At 48.3% G+C, this 20,224-nt stretch overlaps 1 protein-coding gene across 4 annotated transcripts in view; it reads right to left on the reverse strand.

Moving 5' to 3' along the window:
• Positions 1-11,083: 11,083 nt before the first annotated feature.
• The window catches only part of ANKIB1 (ankyrin repeat and IBR domain containing 1), a 109,189-nt gene continuing 100,048 nt past the window's right edge, over positions 11,084-20,224 (reverse strand). For 2 of the 4 annotated variants that reach the window (XM_075922379.1, XM_006114465.4), the window contains exons 18-20: positions 18,864-18,975; positions 16,357-16,490; positions 11,084-15,348 (exon numbers count right to left, since the gene is read on the reverse strand). In XM_075922379.1, coding sequence (XP_075778494.1) covers positions 14,599-15,348; positions 16,357-16,490; positions 18,864-18,975 — 996 coding nt within the window. In that variant the 3' untranslated portion in view covers positions 11,084-14,598. The remainder of the gene's footprint in view (positions 15,349-16,356; positions 16,491-18,863; positions 18,976-20,224) is intronic. The other 2 variants (XM_075922380.1, XM_075922381.1) reach the window with 2 other exon arrangements.

The raw sequence follows: 20,224 nt of genomic DNA on the forward strand, positions 1-20,224 counted from the left end.
CGGCTCCTCCCCGCGCCGCTGGCCCGCCCGGCCTGGCACCCAACCCTGCCGCCTTGCACGCCTCACTGCGCAGCCTAGCGCCTCCCCCGCCAGGCCCGGCCCAGCGCCTCTCCCCACCCTGCACAGTCCAGCCTGGCCCGGCTCCCTACCCCTCCTCTCCCTGCACTGCGCAGCCTGGCTCGTCACCCGCCAGGCCTGGCACCCAACCCTGCCGCCTTGCACGCCTCACTGCGCAGCCTGGCTCGTCACCCGCCAGGCCTGGCCCAGCGCCTCTCCCCACCCTGCACCCAGTCACATCACTGACTCTCTGTGCCTGGTCTTACCCTCAGCCTCAGTGTGGCTCTGCTCCTGCCCTCAGGCGCTGGCTCTGGCTTGGAGCTGGGGATGTGGGCAGGAGAGGAGCTGCACTGACTGTGGGTGTTGCTATGGGTCCCCCATTGCATATCAGTTGCGGCTCTGCCCCCAGCTTCAGCCTTTGCGGCTCCAGCCCTAGCCCCACTCCTAGTCTCGCCCCACACTGCAGCCCTAGTCTCAATCCTTTTACTCCTGGGCCACATCTCCCCTCCCCCCCCCCCAGGGTTGGGCTCATTCCTAGCTCCAGGGCTTGTGGGGGACGCAGACAAGGATAAGTGGGGACACAACCTGTGTTCCCTCTACGCTGCACAGTTGGGCAGCTGTGCAGGAGCATATCCAGTGCCGTGCACTCGATAAGCAGAGCTGTGTACAACCGCATGTGGTCAGGCCACCCCCTCCTGCATTGCAGCCTTGTTGTTCCTGAACCTTCTCCAGGGATCCTCCTGCTGGCTGTGCAGAGAGAGAGAGAGAGAGAGAGTGCGTGTATGGTGTGTGTGTGTGCTGATGTCAGGGTGTCCGCCTTCTGTCACCCCCTGTTCTCCCATCTCTACAGAGTAGGGGAGAAGGGACATCCTAGCTGAGGGCTCAAATCAGGGGAGAGGTGCTGTGGTCTGAGATCTGAATGAGCCTCTGGGCGGCAGGTCTCAGGTCAGAGCAGAAGAGCTTTCAGCGAGTGCCTTAAAGAGCCTGCTCACAGTCTCTCTCCAAAGCTTCCCCATCAGCCAGCACATACACAGTCACTGGTGTCATACACAGGCTTTTTCACACTCACCTCCCAACACACACTTGTATTATTGATATTACTTCTTGATACTTCCTGCACTTCACATGTATTTCTCTCTATATAACCATTTTTTCCCTGTGGGCCACCAAAATGACATCATCACGTCACAGTGTCCACAGACTGGCGTAGGTAGGCAAGGGCAGGTAAAGCCCCGCCCCGGCGCTGCCCCTTCTGCCCCAGGCCTGGTCCTTGGAGCCAAGCCCACCTGCTACCAGCCCAGCCCACTCTTGAGGCTGCGTGGAGAGCCAGGTCTGGAATGCCTCGGCTTGGCCTTCCACAGCCGCTGGGGGCAGAGCCAGGCCTGGCATGCTGCTGCTCTGGCCTGGCCTTCCCCAGCTGCCAGGAGTAGAGCCAGAAGTCATGTGGCCTCCGCAGGGAAGGGGGTTAAGGTTAATCCACGGCTGGGGAGTGAGAAAGGGCCTGGGATGGCATGGGTGGGAGAGGGAGAAAGGGCCCAGGCTGCTGCGGCTGGAGGTGGGGAAGAAAAAGGGGCACTGGTGGGAGGAGGGAGAAGGGGTCCGGGCTGGTGTGGCTGCAGCCCTGCCCTCTCTGGTGGCCAGGGGGAGAGCTGGGGTTGCCTACTTTCCACAAGACATGAGGGTTGGCAAGTGTAGTGAGCAGGGGGCCCCCTGGTTCTCTGTAATTATTCTTTTGAAGTGTGTTCTTTCCATGTGTTGATTGATCTGTGTATTTCATAGTTTTTATTTCTCTTACATTTACATGTAATTCTTTGAGTAGTGGGTTCTAAAATGCCTAACCTGTTCTTGCAGGAGTAGTTACCCTTCATCTTTCTCCGTATATAAAACTTTTTCCTTTGGGACAACAGAGTGTTACATCACACTGTCCACAAGCACCACCCCCACCAACTAATCTTGTCCCTGCTGTGGCGAGGAAAGTTTGAAGGAGTTTGGGGAGGCAGAGGCAGGAGCTTTGGCCAGGAGCTTTGGCCAGGAGGAGAGCTCGCAAACGGGGAGGAGAGCCAGGGGCTCCCGCTGCAGCCTGTGAGGGTGGGGGAAGAAGCGAGGGAAGGAATTTGTAGTCCTGAGAGAGGCAGTGGCTTCAGAGCCAGAGCATGTGGGGGTCCCTGTGTGCATAGTCGGGCTGGAGCTACAGCAGAGCAGAGTCACAGCCATAGAGTGCCAGGGTCCCAGGATGTCAGGAACTTAACATGTGCAAAGAAAAATCAAAACACAAAAAAGCCCGAGAAGAGGAACAAAGTCTGTCTCAGGCTGCTGCCAAGGTCGGGGCAGTAGGGCCACGGGACAGGGTTTTCGTGGATTTTCCCTCAGATCCCCCTCCCTCTGCAGTCCCACTACACCCCTTTGGCTGCACCACCTCATGAGTCCATGTAGACAGGCATGGGACATGGAGGAGGGAGCAAGGAGTGGCTGGGGGGGCTGAAGAGACAGGGCAGAGCCCATGCAGGCACCAACACCAGCTTCCTGTGTGCGGGGGAGGGAAGAAAGCCCTGAGGCTCCCCACGTGCTGTCACTTATTTCCTGCTGCTTGGCAGGGCACTGAGGGTTTTGTGCAAAAACCCACGGAGCGTCCCCGCCTCAAGTGCATTTTTGCACAAGTAAATTTACACTGAAACGACAGAACAGAGGGCTTTTTGCAGTATAGGCATTCCTCATTCTACAAGGAATAACTCCTTTTTGCACAAGAGTGCTTGCACAAAAAGGTGTGCGTAGACAGGCAGCAGGGGGTTTTGTGCAAGAATTGGCCTCCACGAAAAAAACCAGGTGGTGTCTTGGCCACTCCATCCAAGTAAATCAGAACTCTATAGTTTCTATCTGCTGGACCCCTCCCCCCCCTTAGAGCTGCAGGCACCCTGGACAAGCCTTGTGGCCGGTTGTTTGTAGAGAGCAGGTGCCTTCACTGCACAGCTCTGCTTCAGCTGCAATGGCCAACGAGCAAGCTCTCCGAGAACCCCCCTCGTCCTTCCAGGGAGCAGCCACAGGGGGTCCCAGGACCCCCCAGGAGGACAAAAAGGCCTGCCCTGACCTGGAGAGGCCCAGAGATTGCGACCCTCCTCAAATTGTGGGGTGAGAGTTGCCACTCCAGGATCCCCGGGCCAAGCGCTGCAACGCGGAGATCTTCTCCTGCATGGCTATATCCCTGGCAAAGAGAGGTCACCCTGCCTGGACCACGGAGCAAGTCCGGGCAAAGGTGAAGGAGCTCTGTCGGGTACGTGAGGGCCACAGAACACAGGGCGCGCTCAGGAGCAGGATCCCACACCTGCCCCTATTACACGGAGCTCCACCACATCTTGGGGGGCGGGGAAACCTCTTCCTCCCCCACCATGATGGACTCTGGCCTGGACACACTGGTAGTCATCTGCCTGGAGGGCATCTCTGAGGAGGAGCTGGAGGGCCAGGCCCAGGCCCAGCCCCAGCCAGAGGAGGAGCAGGAGCCAGGGACCGTCATCCTGTCCCTCGAGCCAGTCCCCGCCAGCTAGGATGTCTCCCAGGCCTAGGGATCTTCAGGTGAGTTGGCACACACACACTCACAGAGCGGGGGAGGCGGGCGCACAGGGAGCGGAGGCCTAGTGTAATTTGGGTTGCTCAGGCAGCACACAGTGCTGCAGTCTGTGCACGTGCAGCGGGCTGCTCCCAGCTCCTCTGCTACCCACTAGGGGATTCCACTGTGGCCACACACTTCCCTTGCCTGCCTGGATGTGCTGTGTGTGTGGGAGGGAAAGGGGGCAACACGGTCCTCTGGTCACATCGGGGCCCCTGTGACATAGGGAGTGCTGTGCAGGCTACACATGGCCTTGCACCCAGGACATCCCACTCCCATGGGCCGCGGGCTGGTGCAGTTGCCGCTCACAGAGGAGGGCACGGCTTCAGGGAATGTGTATGCAGGGATGACTAATGGCCTCTCCCTCTTGTGTGTTCTCCACAGCTGGGACAGAGGGCCAAGCCACATCACTGCCGCAGCCACCTGCTAGAGTCCGGGGACCCACAGACGAGCCAGGGTGCCCGAGGACCTCATGTGACAACATGTCGGCATCCTGCGCAACATCCACGACACCGTGTCGTGCAGGTTCAGTGTGGACCTGGAATGGCGGGAGCGTGCATGGACCGAAATGATGACGTGGTGTGACACTATGCCGCATTATGTCCCACACTGGGGAACACCCACCTGATGCCGCTGCTCCTGCCTCCCCCTCCCCCATGGCCATTTCCCATTTGTCTGCCCACCCTGCCATGCCTCTGATCCCTCCCTTACTGATGCTCATGCCTCCTCCCCAAATGATGCCTATGGCCCCTCCTCCTGCCAATCCTGACCCCGCTCTAGCTGTCCTTCCTGCTCACCCCAAAGAGGTCCCTGCACCCGAGGTGGCACAGCAACCTGCCCCACTACTCCTCCCAGTCCTGATCCCCCATCCCAGTCCAGACAGCCCCTCATCCCCCTGCCTACCTTCTCCTCATGTTCAATAAAGAGAGACTTTTTTTCCCCCAAAACCAAACAGGTGTGTTTATTGGGAGGTCAGGGAGGGGGTGAGAAGGGGAAGGGAGAAAGCGGAAAGACAGAACCCCTGTTGGGAAGGCCCTGGGGAGAGTTACTGGGGGCCTGAGAGAAACTCTCCCTCAGGGCCTCCCAGATGCGCACCCCCAACTGATGGGCCTGGCGGGTGGCAGCTGTCCAGGGCTGCTCAAACGCATGGCCCTCGAGGCCAGCATCTGCCCCCCCAACCCGGGAGGGAGGCCTCCCCCTTGTGCTCCACAAGATTGTGGGGCACACAGGACGCTCTCACCACCTCAGGGATATTGTGCTCCCTGACGTCCAGCCAGGAGAGGAGACAGTGGAAGCGTCCCTTGAGGTGCCCAAAGGCGCACTCCACCTGCATCTTCACTCGGTTGAGGCAGGCATTGAAATGGTCCTTGCTGGGATCGAGGTGGCCAGTGTATGGCTTCATCATCCAGGACATGAGTGGGTATGCTGCGTCCTCCACTATGCACACTGGCATGTTCTGGTCACCCACCGCAAAGTCCTGGCAGGGGAAAAAGGTGCCCACTTCCAGCTTGGCGCACAGGCTAGAATTCCTAAAAACTTGGGCATCGTGTGCCCTGCCCAACCACCCCCATGTAAATGGGGGTGGTCCACCAGAGCCTTCAGGACAACAGGAAAGTAGTCCTTTTGGTTGATGAACTGGGCTACTTGATGGTCCAGGGCCTAGATGGGGATATGCGTGCTGTCGATGGCTCCCCCGCAGCTTGGGAACCCCAGGGCAGCAAATCCAGCCATGGTTTCATCCAGGTCCTCAAGACGGACGACTCTGCACAGCAGCAGGGAGTTGATGGCCCTGACGACCTGCAGGAGACAAAGAAACACACAAAACAGAGAATGAGAGGGGTTGCATGAGACCTTGGGCGGTGCCCGTCACCTCCCATCCTCTGCCCTCCCAACCTCCCAGAAAGCACCCCCTATGAGTCCAAGTCCATGCCCCCCCCCCCAGCTACAGGGCTATGTGAGGGCGGGACAGTACAAGCCCCCGGGACCAGGGCTTTTCCCCCACCCCCAGTCCACTCCCTACAGTCCCCAGTTGCCCCTCTCCCAAGGGTCCCCTTTATCCAACACCCTCCCTCTCCCCCCCCGTGGAGGGACTGCAGCCCGCAAGCTCCTTACCTGCATAAGTAGGGCCCCAAGAGTGGACTTCCCCACCCCAAACTGGTTGGTCGCTGACCAGTAGCTATCTGGGGTGACCCGCTTCTGCAGGGGGATAGCAGGCCGCAGGTGGTGTTGCATCTCTGGAGGGTGTGTGAGAGCCAGGCACAGAACACAAGGAAGGTGGCCTTGTGCATGCGAAAATTCTGCAGCCACTGCTGATTGTCCCACCGCTCCATGATCAGCCGGTCCCACCAGTCCGAACTCGTCTCCAGCCTCCAGAACCTTCTGTGTATGCACCCAGCCGCAGCTATGCAGAGGGTGACGAGGAGGAATTCCGACTCCACATCCAGCACAAACATGTAGGCAGGTGGAAGAAAGTGCTGCAGGAATTGCAGTATGGCCATTGGACGCCGTTGCCTACCCACGGGCAGTTCCGGCTCCATGGCACACAACAGAAAAAAGCTGTGGTGTTCCAAAAAAGAACAGGGTAACCACAGCAGGCACTGCTGACGCTTTGCTGTTCCTCAATGGCGGTCTGCAAGTCCGCAGAAACAGAGAAGTGGTTGTTCAGGGAGGTCCCTTTAAGCGCATGTCTCTGCAGGGCTCAGGCAACAGCACTTGAGAGCAACTGGTGACCTAAAGCCCAGCTAGATCTGGTTCTGGGTGGTTTTATAGGTGAGAGAGCGTCCAATGAGCATGGATGATCTCTTCTTGCGCAAGAAGCTTACAGTATAGACATAGCCTGAGTGAAGAGGGTGTGGTTTTGGCTGGGGAGGGGGGAGGTTGGAGCCCCAGCATGGCCCCAGCCTGCTCACTCACCAACCTGAGACCCCGCACCCCCACCCCTTCACTCACTGCCCTGTGGAGACCCCTGCACCACCTACCCCCTCACACACACCCTCTACTCAGACCCCACACTCCCAGCTCCTTCATACATCAACCAAAACCCTGTAGCCTACTCACTCACTGCCCTGCTGAGACCCCGCACCTCCAGCCCACTCACTCGTACCCCCAAGTCAAAACCCCACTCTCCCAGCCCCATCACCACCCTGCTGAGACCTCGCACCACCAGCCCCTTCACGCAGCCCCTCCACAAAGACCCTGCACCTCCCCCTCACTCACCACCCTGCTGAAACCCCACCCGCAGCTCTCACCTCCAGCCCCCCACATGCCTCCTCCGCTGTGACCCTGCACCCTCAGCCCCCTCACTCACTGCCCTGACAAGACCCTGCACCCCCAGCCTCTCCACACCCTCTCTACTGAGACCCTGCATGCCCAGGCCACTCAAACCCCCAAACCAAGATCCCACATCCCAGCCCCCTCACTCACCACCCTGCTGAGACCCTGTACCACCAGCCCCCCTCACTCACCTTTTCTACTGAGACCCCACAGCCCCAGCCCAGTCCTACACCCTCCTCCTGTCCAGACACACACCCTCATGGAGTGGGCTGTGTGTGTGTGGGCGGAGGGGTTGGTGAGAGTAGCTCTCATGCTCTCTGGCTGCAAAAGCAGTGTGTGTTGACTGGTCTGTGTGTTTCATAATGATTTCTCTTACATTTAAATGTAATTCTTTGAGTAGTGAGTTCTAAAATACCAAACCTGTTCTTACTGGAGTAATTACCCCTCTTGTAACTTTTAAAAAGAATATATAGGCTTTTTTGTTTCTACTGGTGGTGGGCATCTATCCATACCTCATTGCACATAACATTTATTCTGCACATGGATTGAAAAAATTAGAGGGAACATTGGATGCAACCCTCAAAAGTTTGGGGACAACTGGTCTACAGGGATATGGTGTCACCTTGATTGCACTGACAAACTCTATGCCTCTCGTAGCCCTTCTCATCAGTCCTCACGCAGCCCAGTTAGCACACAGCTGCAGCCCATCTCAGCTATGTACTGAAGACTGGACTTGTGGCAGGGTCTGGGTTCTCAACTGCCTAGCACCGTGGGGTCCATGCTGCCCCTCCTCCCAGTGCATTGGGGTCGCTGGCCTACCTTCCTAGTGGGCATGTGGGGTCAAGGCTGTTGGCCTTATCGGGGTCTGGGGCTGTCAGCCCCTTGGGGGTGGGAGTCCTGGGGTCTGCAGCAGTCAATTGGCCCTGCAGGGTTGGGAGTCCAGAGCTCCTGGCTAGCCCCACATGGTAGGAGTCTGGGCAGCCCTGTGGCAATGGTCCTCGGAAGCCATGCAGTGGGGTCCGGGGCAGTGTTCCCTCTAACATTTTCCATCTATGAGCAGAGTGAGTTTTGTCTTGTGTGCCAAAATTGAGGTCATGTGCGCTTGTTCGGATGTGTGCCACTGTGGCACCCGAGTTACACACCTCCTGCCAACACAGCACTGTTCACATTGGTGCTTCTCCCAGACACTTTCCCATCATCGACAACCTCCCTGAAAGGCAGAAACTGAGTACAGATGTTGATGGGAGAGGACTTTGCGATCGACTTAGCATATTTTCACCACACCCCCCCAAAGTGACACTGCTGCATCCATTGCAGCAGTGCCAATTTAGCCAGTAGTGTGGACTTGGCCCAAGTCTGTTTTCTTAGTACCATTTAATATGCGTGGGTGGCAGCCAGAATGTATTTCTCTGATCTAAAGGCAATCCCCGAGATCATTAAATCCGATGAGCATGCTAGCCAGCTCTCATTCAAGCTAAATAGAGGTAATTTAGCTCCTTTCTACAAGACTGCTTGGGGCATAGCTGTTTATATAAATAGCTACACCTCTGAAGAGGCTTTTGTTGTTGGCTAAATAGAATTAGTTTAAAAAACTCCATGTGAGGAGTAGAAACAAATAGCCAAAGTCAACAAACTGCAGAATAACCAACAACAACTTAGCAAAAAATTGTTTTTCAAACTGTTCGTTTTCATTGACCAAACAATTCACATGCATGGGCTAGAGCAGTGGTCTCCAATCTTTTAAAACACGAGCTCACTTTTTGAAATTAAGTGCAATCCAAGATCTACCTCAAACCCAAATACCCTGCCCTGCCTCTTTCCCACCCCTTCTCCGAGCCCCACCCCTGCTCACTCCATCCTCTCTCTCTTGCTCATCTCTTGCTTTCATCAGGCTGGGGCAGAGGGCTGGGGTGCTGGCTCGTCTTGGATTAAGGGATCTGGAGTGTGAGGGGCTCTGAGCTGCTCTTGAGACAGGCAGTTGGGATGTATGGGGGGTTCTAGGTGCAGGCTCTGGGTGGGTGTTTGGATGCAGAGGTGCTCGGGGTACAGGAGGGGGGTTCATGACTGGGGTAGGAGTTCAGGATGTGGGCTCCAAGCTGGGCACTATTTACCTCAGGTGGCTCCTGGTTGGTGGTGCAGTGGGGCTAAGGCAGGCTCACCCCTGCCCAGGCCCACTCCCTAAAGTAGTCAGCAAACTCCATCCCAAGTCCTGTTATGCTGCCCACTCTGCTTTGTGGAGAAAGGATACAGAGTGGGAGGGGGCATCTTGACATCAACACCCCTCCTGTCCTTCCCCTGCCCAGCCCAGAAAGTAGGAGGCTCCACAGGAGGAGGGGCAGCTCCAAGGCAAGGGCAGGAGGTGCACAACAGTGGGGGGAGGGGCAGCTGAAGTTGATAGCCTCTTGGGCAACCAGTCAGGATCACCTGTCAGAGGCTCCAAGATCTACCAGTAGATTCTGATCTCCTGGTTGGTGATCACTGGGCTAGAGCCATAAAAATCTTTCATGAGTAACTTGATCAACTCTATTAATTATTGGTTATAGAAAAGCAGCTGTGTCCATAAAGCCAAATTTTGTACATCACTATTTAGTTTCTGGGTCCAGGGAATGATTATGCCTTAGCACAATGCACCTGTAAAACCGAAATCTATTATCTTTTAGTATCTTGTGGTAGATACACAACTCATGGTGGGTGGAAGGCACCATTACTGCATGAATTCTGAAGAATATTTGCTTGCTTATCGACTCATTCACAGGGCTCTCACATACACTTTTTTTCAGCGTGAACTTGGAAAAAGAACAGTGTATGGCAAAATATCTCAGGGTAAGGCTAAGGAAAACCACTTACAATTACATGGTGTAATATGAAACTCAGTAGAAGTGCAGTTATAAAAAAATAAAAAATCTGGAACTAAATTTACTTAAAATGGCATAATCCTACCAACAACTAACTTTAACACGAATGTAAAGGTGAGATGTAGCCTCAACTTATGAATACATAGGCATCTGAAGTAGCTTCAATTGAAGTACACTGTATCTTAGGGACTCCAGTTTTATGCCTTAAAGCATTTTCCTCTGGCATCACTGAATGCTAGGAATAAAGCAAGCACAGCAAGTCAAGCAGATTCAACCCTCTTCTTTTACTACAGGTTGGACCTCCCTGGTCTGGACCCTTGGGACCTGATTGGTCCTGGATGAGGGCTTTTGCCAGATCAGAGCAGGTCATTTCTGGCCCCCCTGCCACTGATCCCTCCCTCCCCTGCACACTTGCTGGTAATCCTGCTGAGCAGTCGCCACTGTTGTGGCTCCCGGGTCTGCCAGGAAGCCAAAGCATGGCTCCAGGCTCCACCGGGCAGCCATGTGCCAGGACTGCCAGCCCTACCGGCCAGCCGCGCTATTGTGCGCTGGGCAGCCCTGACAGCAGTTCGCTATGGGCAGCTCGCTGCTCTTCAGCCCCTGCATGGCTCCCTGCTGCTAGCCCTCCACTGGGATTCTCTGATCCAGCAACATCTGGACCACGGATGTTGCTGGACCAGAGATTCCCAGTTCAGAGGGTTTCAACCTGTACAACATGTCCATTATTCTGAAACTGAAGGAGTCAGGGGCAGTGAAATGTCTCTCAGAGATGCACGGCTGCTAGCCTCTTTGGCCCAGATCCTTCATAACTGGAATGGGAGTTAGGCACCTAACTACCTTTTGAAGATCTCAGCCTTTATTCTGAAAGTTTGCACCTCACAGGCAGTGGTACAAAAGGCAAAGCCCTGTCTAGATGGGAAAATAGCTAGTTTTTAAACTATTGTTCAGCCCTGGTGAGCACTAAACAACGTGGTAAAAAAACACTGGCTACTTGCATCATGGGTACTAAAAGTCTTCCACCCTGGCCACCATCTGAGATCACTGTGGCAGGAAACCTAGTATGGAGGAAGAAGCCACCATAGGAAGACAATTAAGCAGAACATTGAGCTTGGACTAGAATGGGTTGCAAATAACTCAACATGCTGGTTATTTATATTCCTATTTAACCATTCACCCAAAAGGTCTAGTTAGAAGTTTAATTATTTGGAACCCTACTAGGAGTGGAATGTGTTCCTTAGATGGTAAAATTTGGGAGCTCAGGTACAAAAAGCAGGATGCAGCTTTTCACTTACAGAGGTAGTACAATAGTTATACTTTATTCAGTAGGATTCTCAGAGTTATGAGCCAACCACATACCTCATTTAGAATTGGACATATACAATCAGGCAGCAGCATAGACAAAATAAAAAAAAACAGCACAATACTGTGTTAAACATCAACTACTGAAAAAAGAAAGCAGCATTTTCTTCTGCATAGTCAAATTTCAAAATTGTATTAAATGAATGGTCCGTTGCAAACCCACAACATTTTGTTCAGAGTTACAAGTTACAAACAACCTCCATTCCAGCAGTGTTTGTAATCTGAGGTTGTACCGTGTTTTGCTTTTGTATGCCTCTGAGTTATTCCCAGATCGTGGTACCTTTACTCCACAAGTTGTTCCACTGACTTCAACAGCACAAGTTGTGGTTTGCAACACTACTCAATGCAATGAAAAGTATTGAGTAATCTGACCCTTAGGCTACGTCTACATTGCAAAGTTATTTCGGAATAAGCTATTAGAGAATAGTTATTCCAAAATAGCTTATTTAGAAATAGCATGTCCACCCTGCAGGGAAGCCTCAAAATTAGTCTGAGGCAGACTTCCCTAATGTAGACATGCTATCTCAATTTAGTGCCCCAGAAGGAATAACTTAGAAAGGCCCTGGTTAGGGGCTATTTTGAAATTGTGGAAGTGGAGTGTCTACACACGCCTTACTTTGAAATAGCTATTTTGGAATAGGCATTGTTCTTTGTAGAATGAGGTTTACAGAAGTTGGAATAAGCTGTCCATTATTTCAAAATAATAGAATTGCTGAATAGACACTCGCATAGTTATTTCGGAATAATGGCCATTATTCTGAAATAACTTTGCTGTGCAGACACACCCTTAGTGACTAACCAAATAACCAAATAAATTTATTCTGGATGGTTTTTCCCTGTTAATTTTTTAACCCCTAATAAAATATGGGGTATACTGTCATACCTGACCTTATATGGTCTGCAATTCCCATTTACAGTATAAAATGAAATATTCATAGTCTAAGAACCAAATTAATCAAATTAAATTAAGGAGTTTGCTAAGATAAAGCCCAAGATGTAATGAGACAGAAGGGAAATAGTTTAAGTAATAAATGTTTAATCAAAGAATTTTACATATTATTAACAGCATTCTTTTGGCCAAACATCTACATTGTTGTAATATCCTACTGTATATAAAGTGGGAATGTATCAAGTATAGACTATGAAAGTGCAAATAACAATTCAAGGTTAGAGTAATTTTTTTACATTATAAAATTAATAGGTTTACAAAATAGGGTTGCCAAACTATTTCTGAACTGTCAAATGAATGACTTGGTGAATTTTAAAATAAGTACCAAGAAAATACAAATTTAATATGCTTGTTTTCATGCTTGGAATAGAGTAACATAGAAACAGTGGATATACTGCACAACCTAAACAAAGTACAGAAAAACCAGAACCCACAAACTTCACTATCTTCACAGAGCACTCTTACATATCTTACCGTAGCTTTGCAAAACACATCTCAATGCAATACACAATCTTTGTGAGACTCTTTCTATTCAGGAATTACAACTCAAGGACACTATGTGAGTCAAACATTTTTAAGTTTTAGACCAATTCATGACGACAGTTTTTAAAGATTTATTTTAGAGTATAGTATTTTGTAGCATAAAACATTTTAAAATAGATTTTTTCCAGAGATGACAAAGGGTTCAACATCAATGTTTTTGGAGAATGGGGCACCTAGAGATAAAGTTAGAAAATGTAATGGAATTATAGAGCATAGTAACAGCCTCAAACCATTTTTTCTGAAGACTGCTAAAGATTTTTGCGTGGCACTGGAGATAAAATATTCATATATAACTCCTTACTAATATGAACCCTGAGGCTACAAGGGTCCTAAAGAAGGATCTGAATGAAATATTTACCAAAACACTCACGGTAATCAATATATATATATATATCTATATCTTTGTTTGCCATCGTACTTGCCTATACACGCCCGGTAGTAAAAAACTTGTATATCAACAAATCTAACGGTCAAGCAAATCTTACAATGGAGTGTTGTGTACTGATTTTCCTTATATTATAATAAGATTTGACTATATGCAGATAAAACAGCACTTTCAACAATTTACTCTAGTTGTAATTACATACTGTATCTTTGTATCTCACCACTAACTGTAATTTTGATGCTTTTAAGCAAATCTATAACCAGTATTTTCTTCACAGTACAACAATTAGGGTCTTTTTTGTTTTGTTTTTCTACTAAACAGTAACCACACAGCAAGTGAATATTGTGCAATCGAAGAAATATCTAGCAATATTTGTTATTTATGCAAAAACACTGACTGAATGTTTAGTCATTGTTTACTCTAAAGGCAAGGCCATGGTTGGTTTTATGGAGGTCTTTGCAATTAAGAGCATAGTTACTCCAGAACAGACACTGAATCTGAATTACTTATTTAACTGTGGCAACTATCCATCTGGGTTACGGCAAAGGCACGGTAACATGTTGCACAGAATGTATTATTAAACTTTAATAATTGTGGGACTGGCAATAATATGAAAATTTCATATTTCTGTATTTTATAAAATGTTACCATTAAAATTAATTGCACCATTAGTGCATAAAATGCATTGTAAAATTATGAAAAAGAACTATGATTGCACTTCCATTAAAGTGTCTCAAATACAGCATAGCTGTTGCTAATAAACTGTATTTTAATATTTAAAACAACTGTTTAACAGCAGCATTAGGTTTAATTAACTTAAGGTACAGGCTACATTTAATTAAATGCAGTCACCATGGCAATAAATGCCATTTAATTTAGAGAAACAATGCTACCCAGTGGTATCTTTCACTAAGAATCATGGGATTACTTTCATACAGGCACACTGTGCACCTCTTGTATTGGGTATGAGTTAGTTAGCTATTCACAGCTTGGCACGTTTGGACTGTAAATAGACATGAAAAAAATCTTTGATTTTAATAAGAAAAAATACCAATTTCTTTGTTCATGGAGCAGTACTAAAAAGAAGCATTAAATACCTCAATTCACACTGCTAGTAAATAAGGAAAAAGTTATGGAACAGCAAACCTCCCCCCCCCCAACTTACTAAATGTTATTTTGCTGAAAGAATGTTTTCTAAAAATGGAAAACACTATTTAAGGATATATAACGAAAATAATCAGTGTAAGCCTTTAATCCATACTTTCAAATTAAGGATCACCAACCTAAAGCTACTGCATTGTATTTGGAAAGTGGAGAACAACCACCTACTTCTTTCCTCTTCCTTGAGAGCAAAAAAGGCAAACACTACCTAATTAAATGCAAAGGATGTTCTTTGAAAGGTTCATATTATTAGTATAAAGAACTTCAATTTAAGGGAATGCCTATGTCTTTCATCATTATGTCAGTGGTTCACAAATGAGCAGTAAGTATGTGGATTGAAGTCCCCATAATGGTTTCTCCGCATACTGTACCATCTGTAACGGCCATCCATTTAAGCTCAAAAACTAGTTTTTGTTCATACCAAATGCACATGCTCAATCCAGTCACTTGAGGTCTGAGGAGTTTGACTTAAAACATCTTCTGAAGTATCCACACTGCTAGTAGCTTCCCCAGGACAGTCACCACTTGGTGGCACTCTATCCCCTGGAATGATGTTTTCTTCAGAAATACTTCCTTCTGTCTGGGTTCCTCTGCCTTCATTTCTGAGGGCATCCTCAAAAAGTGCATGCTCTTCCTGAGGCTCCAGTCCCACCTCTATAACATTTGGTTGTCCTCCTGACCCATCATCGATATTAGGTTGCTGTGAATCCTCATCAGTTTCTGTACTTGCTGAAGGAATTAGTGCGATACTTTGAGGGTTCATGTCATGGAACCAGGCCATAATATTTCCAAGCAGATTTTCATTAATATTGGGGTCCTGGCTACTTGAATCAGCATCACTAGATGTTGAGTATAATCCACTTGTATCACTGAAAGGGTGTGAACTAAGGCAATCAGCTGAAAATGGATCATTGCCTGCCCCTAGTCTCATCAAACTATCACCAAGTTCTAACAACTCAGAGCTGCTCAAAGCAGCTCTAGGGTTATCTATATTTACAGGAGCTGAGTCCAATCTTGTAGGCAAAGATGTACCTATTGCTCCTAAGGATGCCTCATTATTAAGGAAGTCTCTAGTTTCTTCATCAATAGCCATGCCAGATTCTTGCAAAGATAACTGAATAGCAAGCAGGATATTTGGATCATCTTCATCCAAAGAACTCAGAGCCTACGGAGATATACAAGATCACTTTCAAAATTCAGTAATTTTTGCTTTCATCACATTTTGGATTCAAAATTAATGCATGTTTTGTAGGGATGTAATCAGTTAACTGGTACCCATCACCCTTAACTGGCAGCCCAGATGGCCTGGAGCAGCCTCCCTCCCCATGTGGGCGGGGGGAGAAGGGATTGCTCCAGCCTGGTAGGGCTCCCCTGCCCATGGGATTATGGGTAAGCAGGTAACCAGCAGTGTTCCCTCTAAACTGCGTGGCAGCACAGCTTCCCAGGTGATTAATCAGCCCTGCCCAGTCAGTCAGCTCTGTGAATGAGCTCTGAGCCTCTGACTGGGCAGGGCTACTTAATCACATGTGAAGCTGTGCTGGCCTACATCTTAGAGGGAACACTGGTAACCAGTTCACTGATTAAACAGGATTTTACATCCCTAATGTATCACTGAATTTTGTTTAAAATGCCTGAAAAATTTATTCCAGTAAACTTTTAAAATCAATTCTAAATGTTGATTTATTCTTAATGATACATTTATAGTAACTTAACAAATGGTCTGGTAGCACTCTATAGACTAACAAAACATGGAAATGGTATCACGAGCTTTTGTGGGCACAGCCCACTTCTTCAGATGACTGGAGTTTTGAGTTTAGGATGTGCAGACCCAAAATAATGTGGGTCTGCACATCCTAAACTCAAAACTCCAGTCATCTGAAGAAGGGGCTGTGCCCACGAAAGCTCATGATGCCATCTACATGTTTTGTTAGTCTATAGAGTGCTACCAGACCATTTTTTTTAAGTTTAACCTGTACAGACTAACTCAGCTACCCCCTGAAGCTTCAGTAGCTGAACAGTACTTTGTAAATTCATATTTTCTTATCTGAGATTCCAGCCCTCTCCTCACCATAAACAGTAATGTAACAAATGTAGGATGCAGAAAAATATGATAAAGAAAAATATAGGAAGGGAAGCACAGCCAAGAAAATGGAAAGGAGACTAGGGAAGATACCTGAAGAGAATCCTGGTTTTCAGAGCGACTGACAGGGGTATAGTCATGAAGTGAAGAGCTGTGCAGAATACTCATAGAAGCTGAACTCACCATGGAGGTACCGTGTCTTCTGTTGCTACCACCCTCCTGAGTATCTGTTAAAATGATGTAAACAAAAACATTTAAGTACGAACATGAATATCTCTCTCCATTTTTATCAGCAGAACCTTCTGCCCTTCTTATTTATTTGGCTTCAAGTGTATGATCTTCCTCTCTTAATTTTGGCCCAAATCCTGTAATACAGAGCATAGCCCAAACAAATGACTGTGTGCTATAGCAAAGGGCTGATTCCTAATCGTCTAGTTAGGATATTTGCACAGCTGCTCCCATGGCACCAGTGAACCCCTCCTGAATATGGAAGGAAGGGGCAGGGAGAAGACAAGAGGAGCCTTGTAGCAAATGGTTCTTCTGATCTTGCTCCCTGCACAGCCCCCATGTTTTTTGTGGGGGCATACACATTATCCCCCACATCCAGCCCCAATGCATGTACAGTGGAAGAGTACCAGTTATATTGCTATGGCTGCACAGGATGGGATTGAATGAGCCCTTTCTGCTTGTTTGCTCCCTTACTTGCTTAAATAAGCAACATTCTTCCTTTATGGAAACAGGACACAGTCAGTAAAACAGGTCACTGGATAAGGTGGCAGAAGGGCTTGTAAAACTCACTCGTGCATTATGGAACACTTTAAAAACATTCTTTATAGAAACAAATCCTCTCTCTTTCCTTCTTTACACTTGTCCTTGTGAAAAGTGCGTCTGGGGAATGCCCTGGGCATAATAGAGTTCCCTGGATGCTGTAGAGCAGCCAGAATATTTTTGGTCACTTCCTCTCCGTCCCTATTGCCAGGACCTGGATTTGGCCTTTGGTGTTTATGTGCCTCCTTCCTAATTGTCAAAATCCATAAAAGTTAGCATTTTTCTTCCTCTATTCTTAGCCGCAGAGTGGCCCCTAGAATGTTGTGGCAATTGAATATAATTTAGAGTAGCCACAAGGGTAAAAGGGCTTAAAAGGGCTCCTCTTCTGTTAGTTTAGAGCAGTGGTTCCCAAACTTTTCGGCATCACGGCCCCTTATTGATTTTTGAGAAACCTTCCCCCCCCCAAAATAGCAGCAAAACTTGGGGTGGGATTGATGGGGGTGTGTGTGGGGCTGAATCGCCTCACGCTCGCCCCCCTGGAATTTCTTCATGCCCCCCAAGGGGGCACGCCCCCCAGTTTGGGAACTCATGGTTTAGAGGTAAGCTAGGGGGAGAGGTAGATATGTTGGAGGGTAAGGATTGGGTCCAGAGTGACCTAGACAAGTTGGAGGATTGGGCCAAGAGAAAATCTGATGAGGTTCAACAAGGACAAGTGCAGAGTCCTGCACTTAGGACGGAAGAATCCCAAGCATTGTTACAGGCTGGGGACCGAATGACTAAATAGCAGTTCAGCAGAAAAGGTACTGGGGATAACACTGTATGAGAAGCTGGGTATGAGTTAAACATGCACCCCTGTAGTCAAGAAGGCTAATGGCATATTAGGATGCATTAGGAGGAGCACTACCAGCAGATTTAGAGAAGTCATTATTCCCCTTTATTCGGCACTGGTGAGGCCCCATCTGGAGTATTGCGTCCAGTTCTGCCCCTCCCCCCCCTCCACTACAGAAAGGATGTGGACACATTGGAGAGGGTCCAGCGGAGGGCAACCAAAATGATTAGGGGGCTGGAGCACATGACCTATGAGGAGAGACTGAAGAATATGGGCTTATTTAGTCTGCAGAAGAGAAGAGTGAGGGGGGATTTGATAGCAGCCTTCAACTTCCTGAAGGGAGTTTCCAAAGAGGATGGAGAAAGGCTGTTCTCAGTAGTGATCGATGGCAGAACAAGGAGCAATGGTCTCAAGTTACAGTGGGGGAGGTCTAGGTTGGATATTAGGAAAAACTATTTCACTAGGAGAGTGGTGAAGCACTGGAATTGGTTACCTAGGGAGGTGGTGGAATCTCCATCCCTAGAGGTGTTTAAGTCTCGGCTTGACAAAGCCCTGGCTGGGTTGATTTAGTTGGGATTGGTTCTGCTTTGGGCAGGGGGCTGGACTTGATGACCTCCTGAGGTCTCTTCCATCTCTATGACTCTGTGGTTCTGTTGGTTGTGCTGAGTGTCTCCAAACATCCCAAACTGGCCCTGGGGAGCAGTCGCCGGCTGCCCTTACCCCCTGCCCTGAGCTCCCCGACACCTACAACTCCCTGGCCTGAATTTTGCACCCCAGCCCCTGCCTTGACTCCTGTACCTATCATCCCCATACCACTAGCCCCCTGGCCTGAGTCCCCACTTCTCCACGCCCCTGCCCTGACTTGTGTACCTCCCACAATCTCACCCTCCTGCCCTGAAAGACCCAAGCAATGACAGAGTAAATCTTCTAGTTTATTTATAAATTAAGGAATTAGAGACACCTATATATATTATATATTTTTAACTCCAAAGAAAGAACATACCTAGTGTGCTCTCACTAGGGTCTTCGGGGTCTGGAGTATTACTGAGCAGACTGTGCATGTCTCCACGTCGACGCTGTCTATGCCTCCTCCGATACTGAAATTCAGCATATTCCTGCATAAACCAAAGGTTACAAAATACAGGGGAACATGCAATAATATTTTTCTGCCATAACCAACTGTACATTTTCTTTTAAGAAAAATGTGTGATTTTATACATTTATTATAAAATCACCTGTTCCCAGAAAAATAAATTGCAGTTTACACATCATGCAAGAAATAAATTAAAAAAAAAAGTAGATAATCCTAAATGAACAAAATTATTAACTAGCCAAAAGCCCTTCCAGTCAAGTTGCAGAGATTTGAATACTTGCAATCTCCAAGTACTATTAATTTTGTTTACGAGTTTTAATACCAAATTTTAATTTTTCAGAAGTTCAACTGATTAAATATGAGCCTTCTCTTTATTTTTTTGCTTAACAGTAGACATCAAGGAGTTGCCTTCTCAGGCCTCTGATCCCACAATGCTTAAGCTTGTGCTTGTTTTCTAGGATTAGTAAAATTATGCATGTGCTTAAGGTGCTTTACTGACTTGGGGCCTAAATTTGCAAGGCTAACACAAACTCTGTGGCACAAAGTGGCTGGTTTATCCCCCTCTAAACATGGTAGATTTCATCATGCACAGTGATAAAAAAGGCATGCCATTGTATCTACTTATTTAACCATGTTGACATGTCAGGTTGGGTTTGGGCATCAGAGTAGGAACCATGAAGGTTTTCTAGAGTGCTTTATTTAAAAAATACACACAAATCTTGTTTTACTTGAACAGAGGTGGCAACAAACTGACTTAGGTACTATTTGCATTTTCTGACAAAGGGAGTTAAGGTACCACAGTCCTGCCTCCAAAAGAAGCTGTCTCCAGCCTCTGTCTCTCTCTAGGATTTACACCAATGTCAAAAAATCTAACTAGTTAAACACACTTTATAACTACAGCTGGTCCCCGATTTAGAAACGCATCGACGTACAACCAGCCTCCCATTAAGCGTGGCCCCGACTTACGAATGGCAAGCCGTGCTTACGAACAGCGTGGTTCCATTGAAATAAATGGGGTCCGACTTACGAACACACTGAGTTACAACCAAGTGCTTGGACTGTAACTTGTTCGTAAGTCGGGGAGCAGATGTATTTCCCTCCTCAGCCCCTGCACTTTACACGTGGGAAACCTCTATTCCAAAGCTTCTTTTGTACTGTGTGGCCTGGGAAAGGTTGCCTGACCATTAAGCTTCCTTTCCTACAGTTGCTCTGCAACATAAAAAAACCCCCTCAGACAGATCCAAGAGCCTAGAGAGTTACTGCATGGCCTC

The sequence above is a fragment of the Pelodiscus sinensis genome, chromosome 2, assembly GCF_049634645.1.
Source record: "Pelodiscus sinensis isolate JC-2024 chromosome 2, ASM4963464v1, whole genome shotgun sequence".
Taxonomy (NCBI): Eukaryota; Metazoa; Chordata; order Testudines; family Trionychidae; genus Pelodiscus; species Pelodiscus sinensis.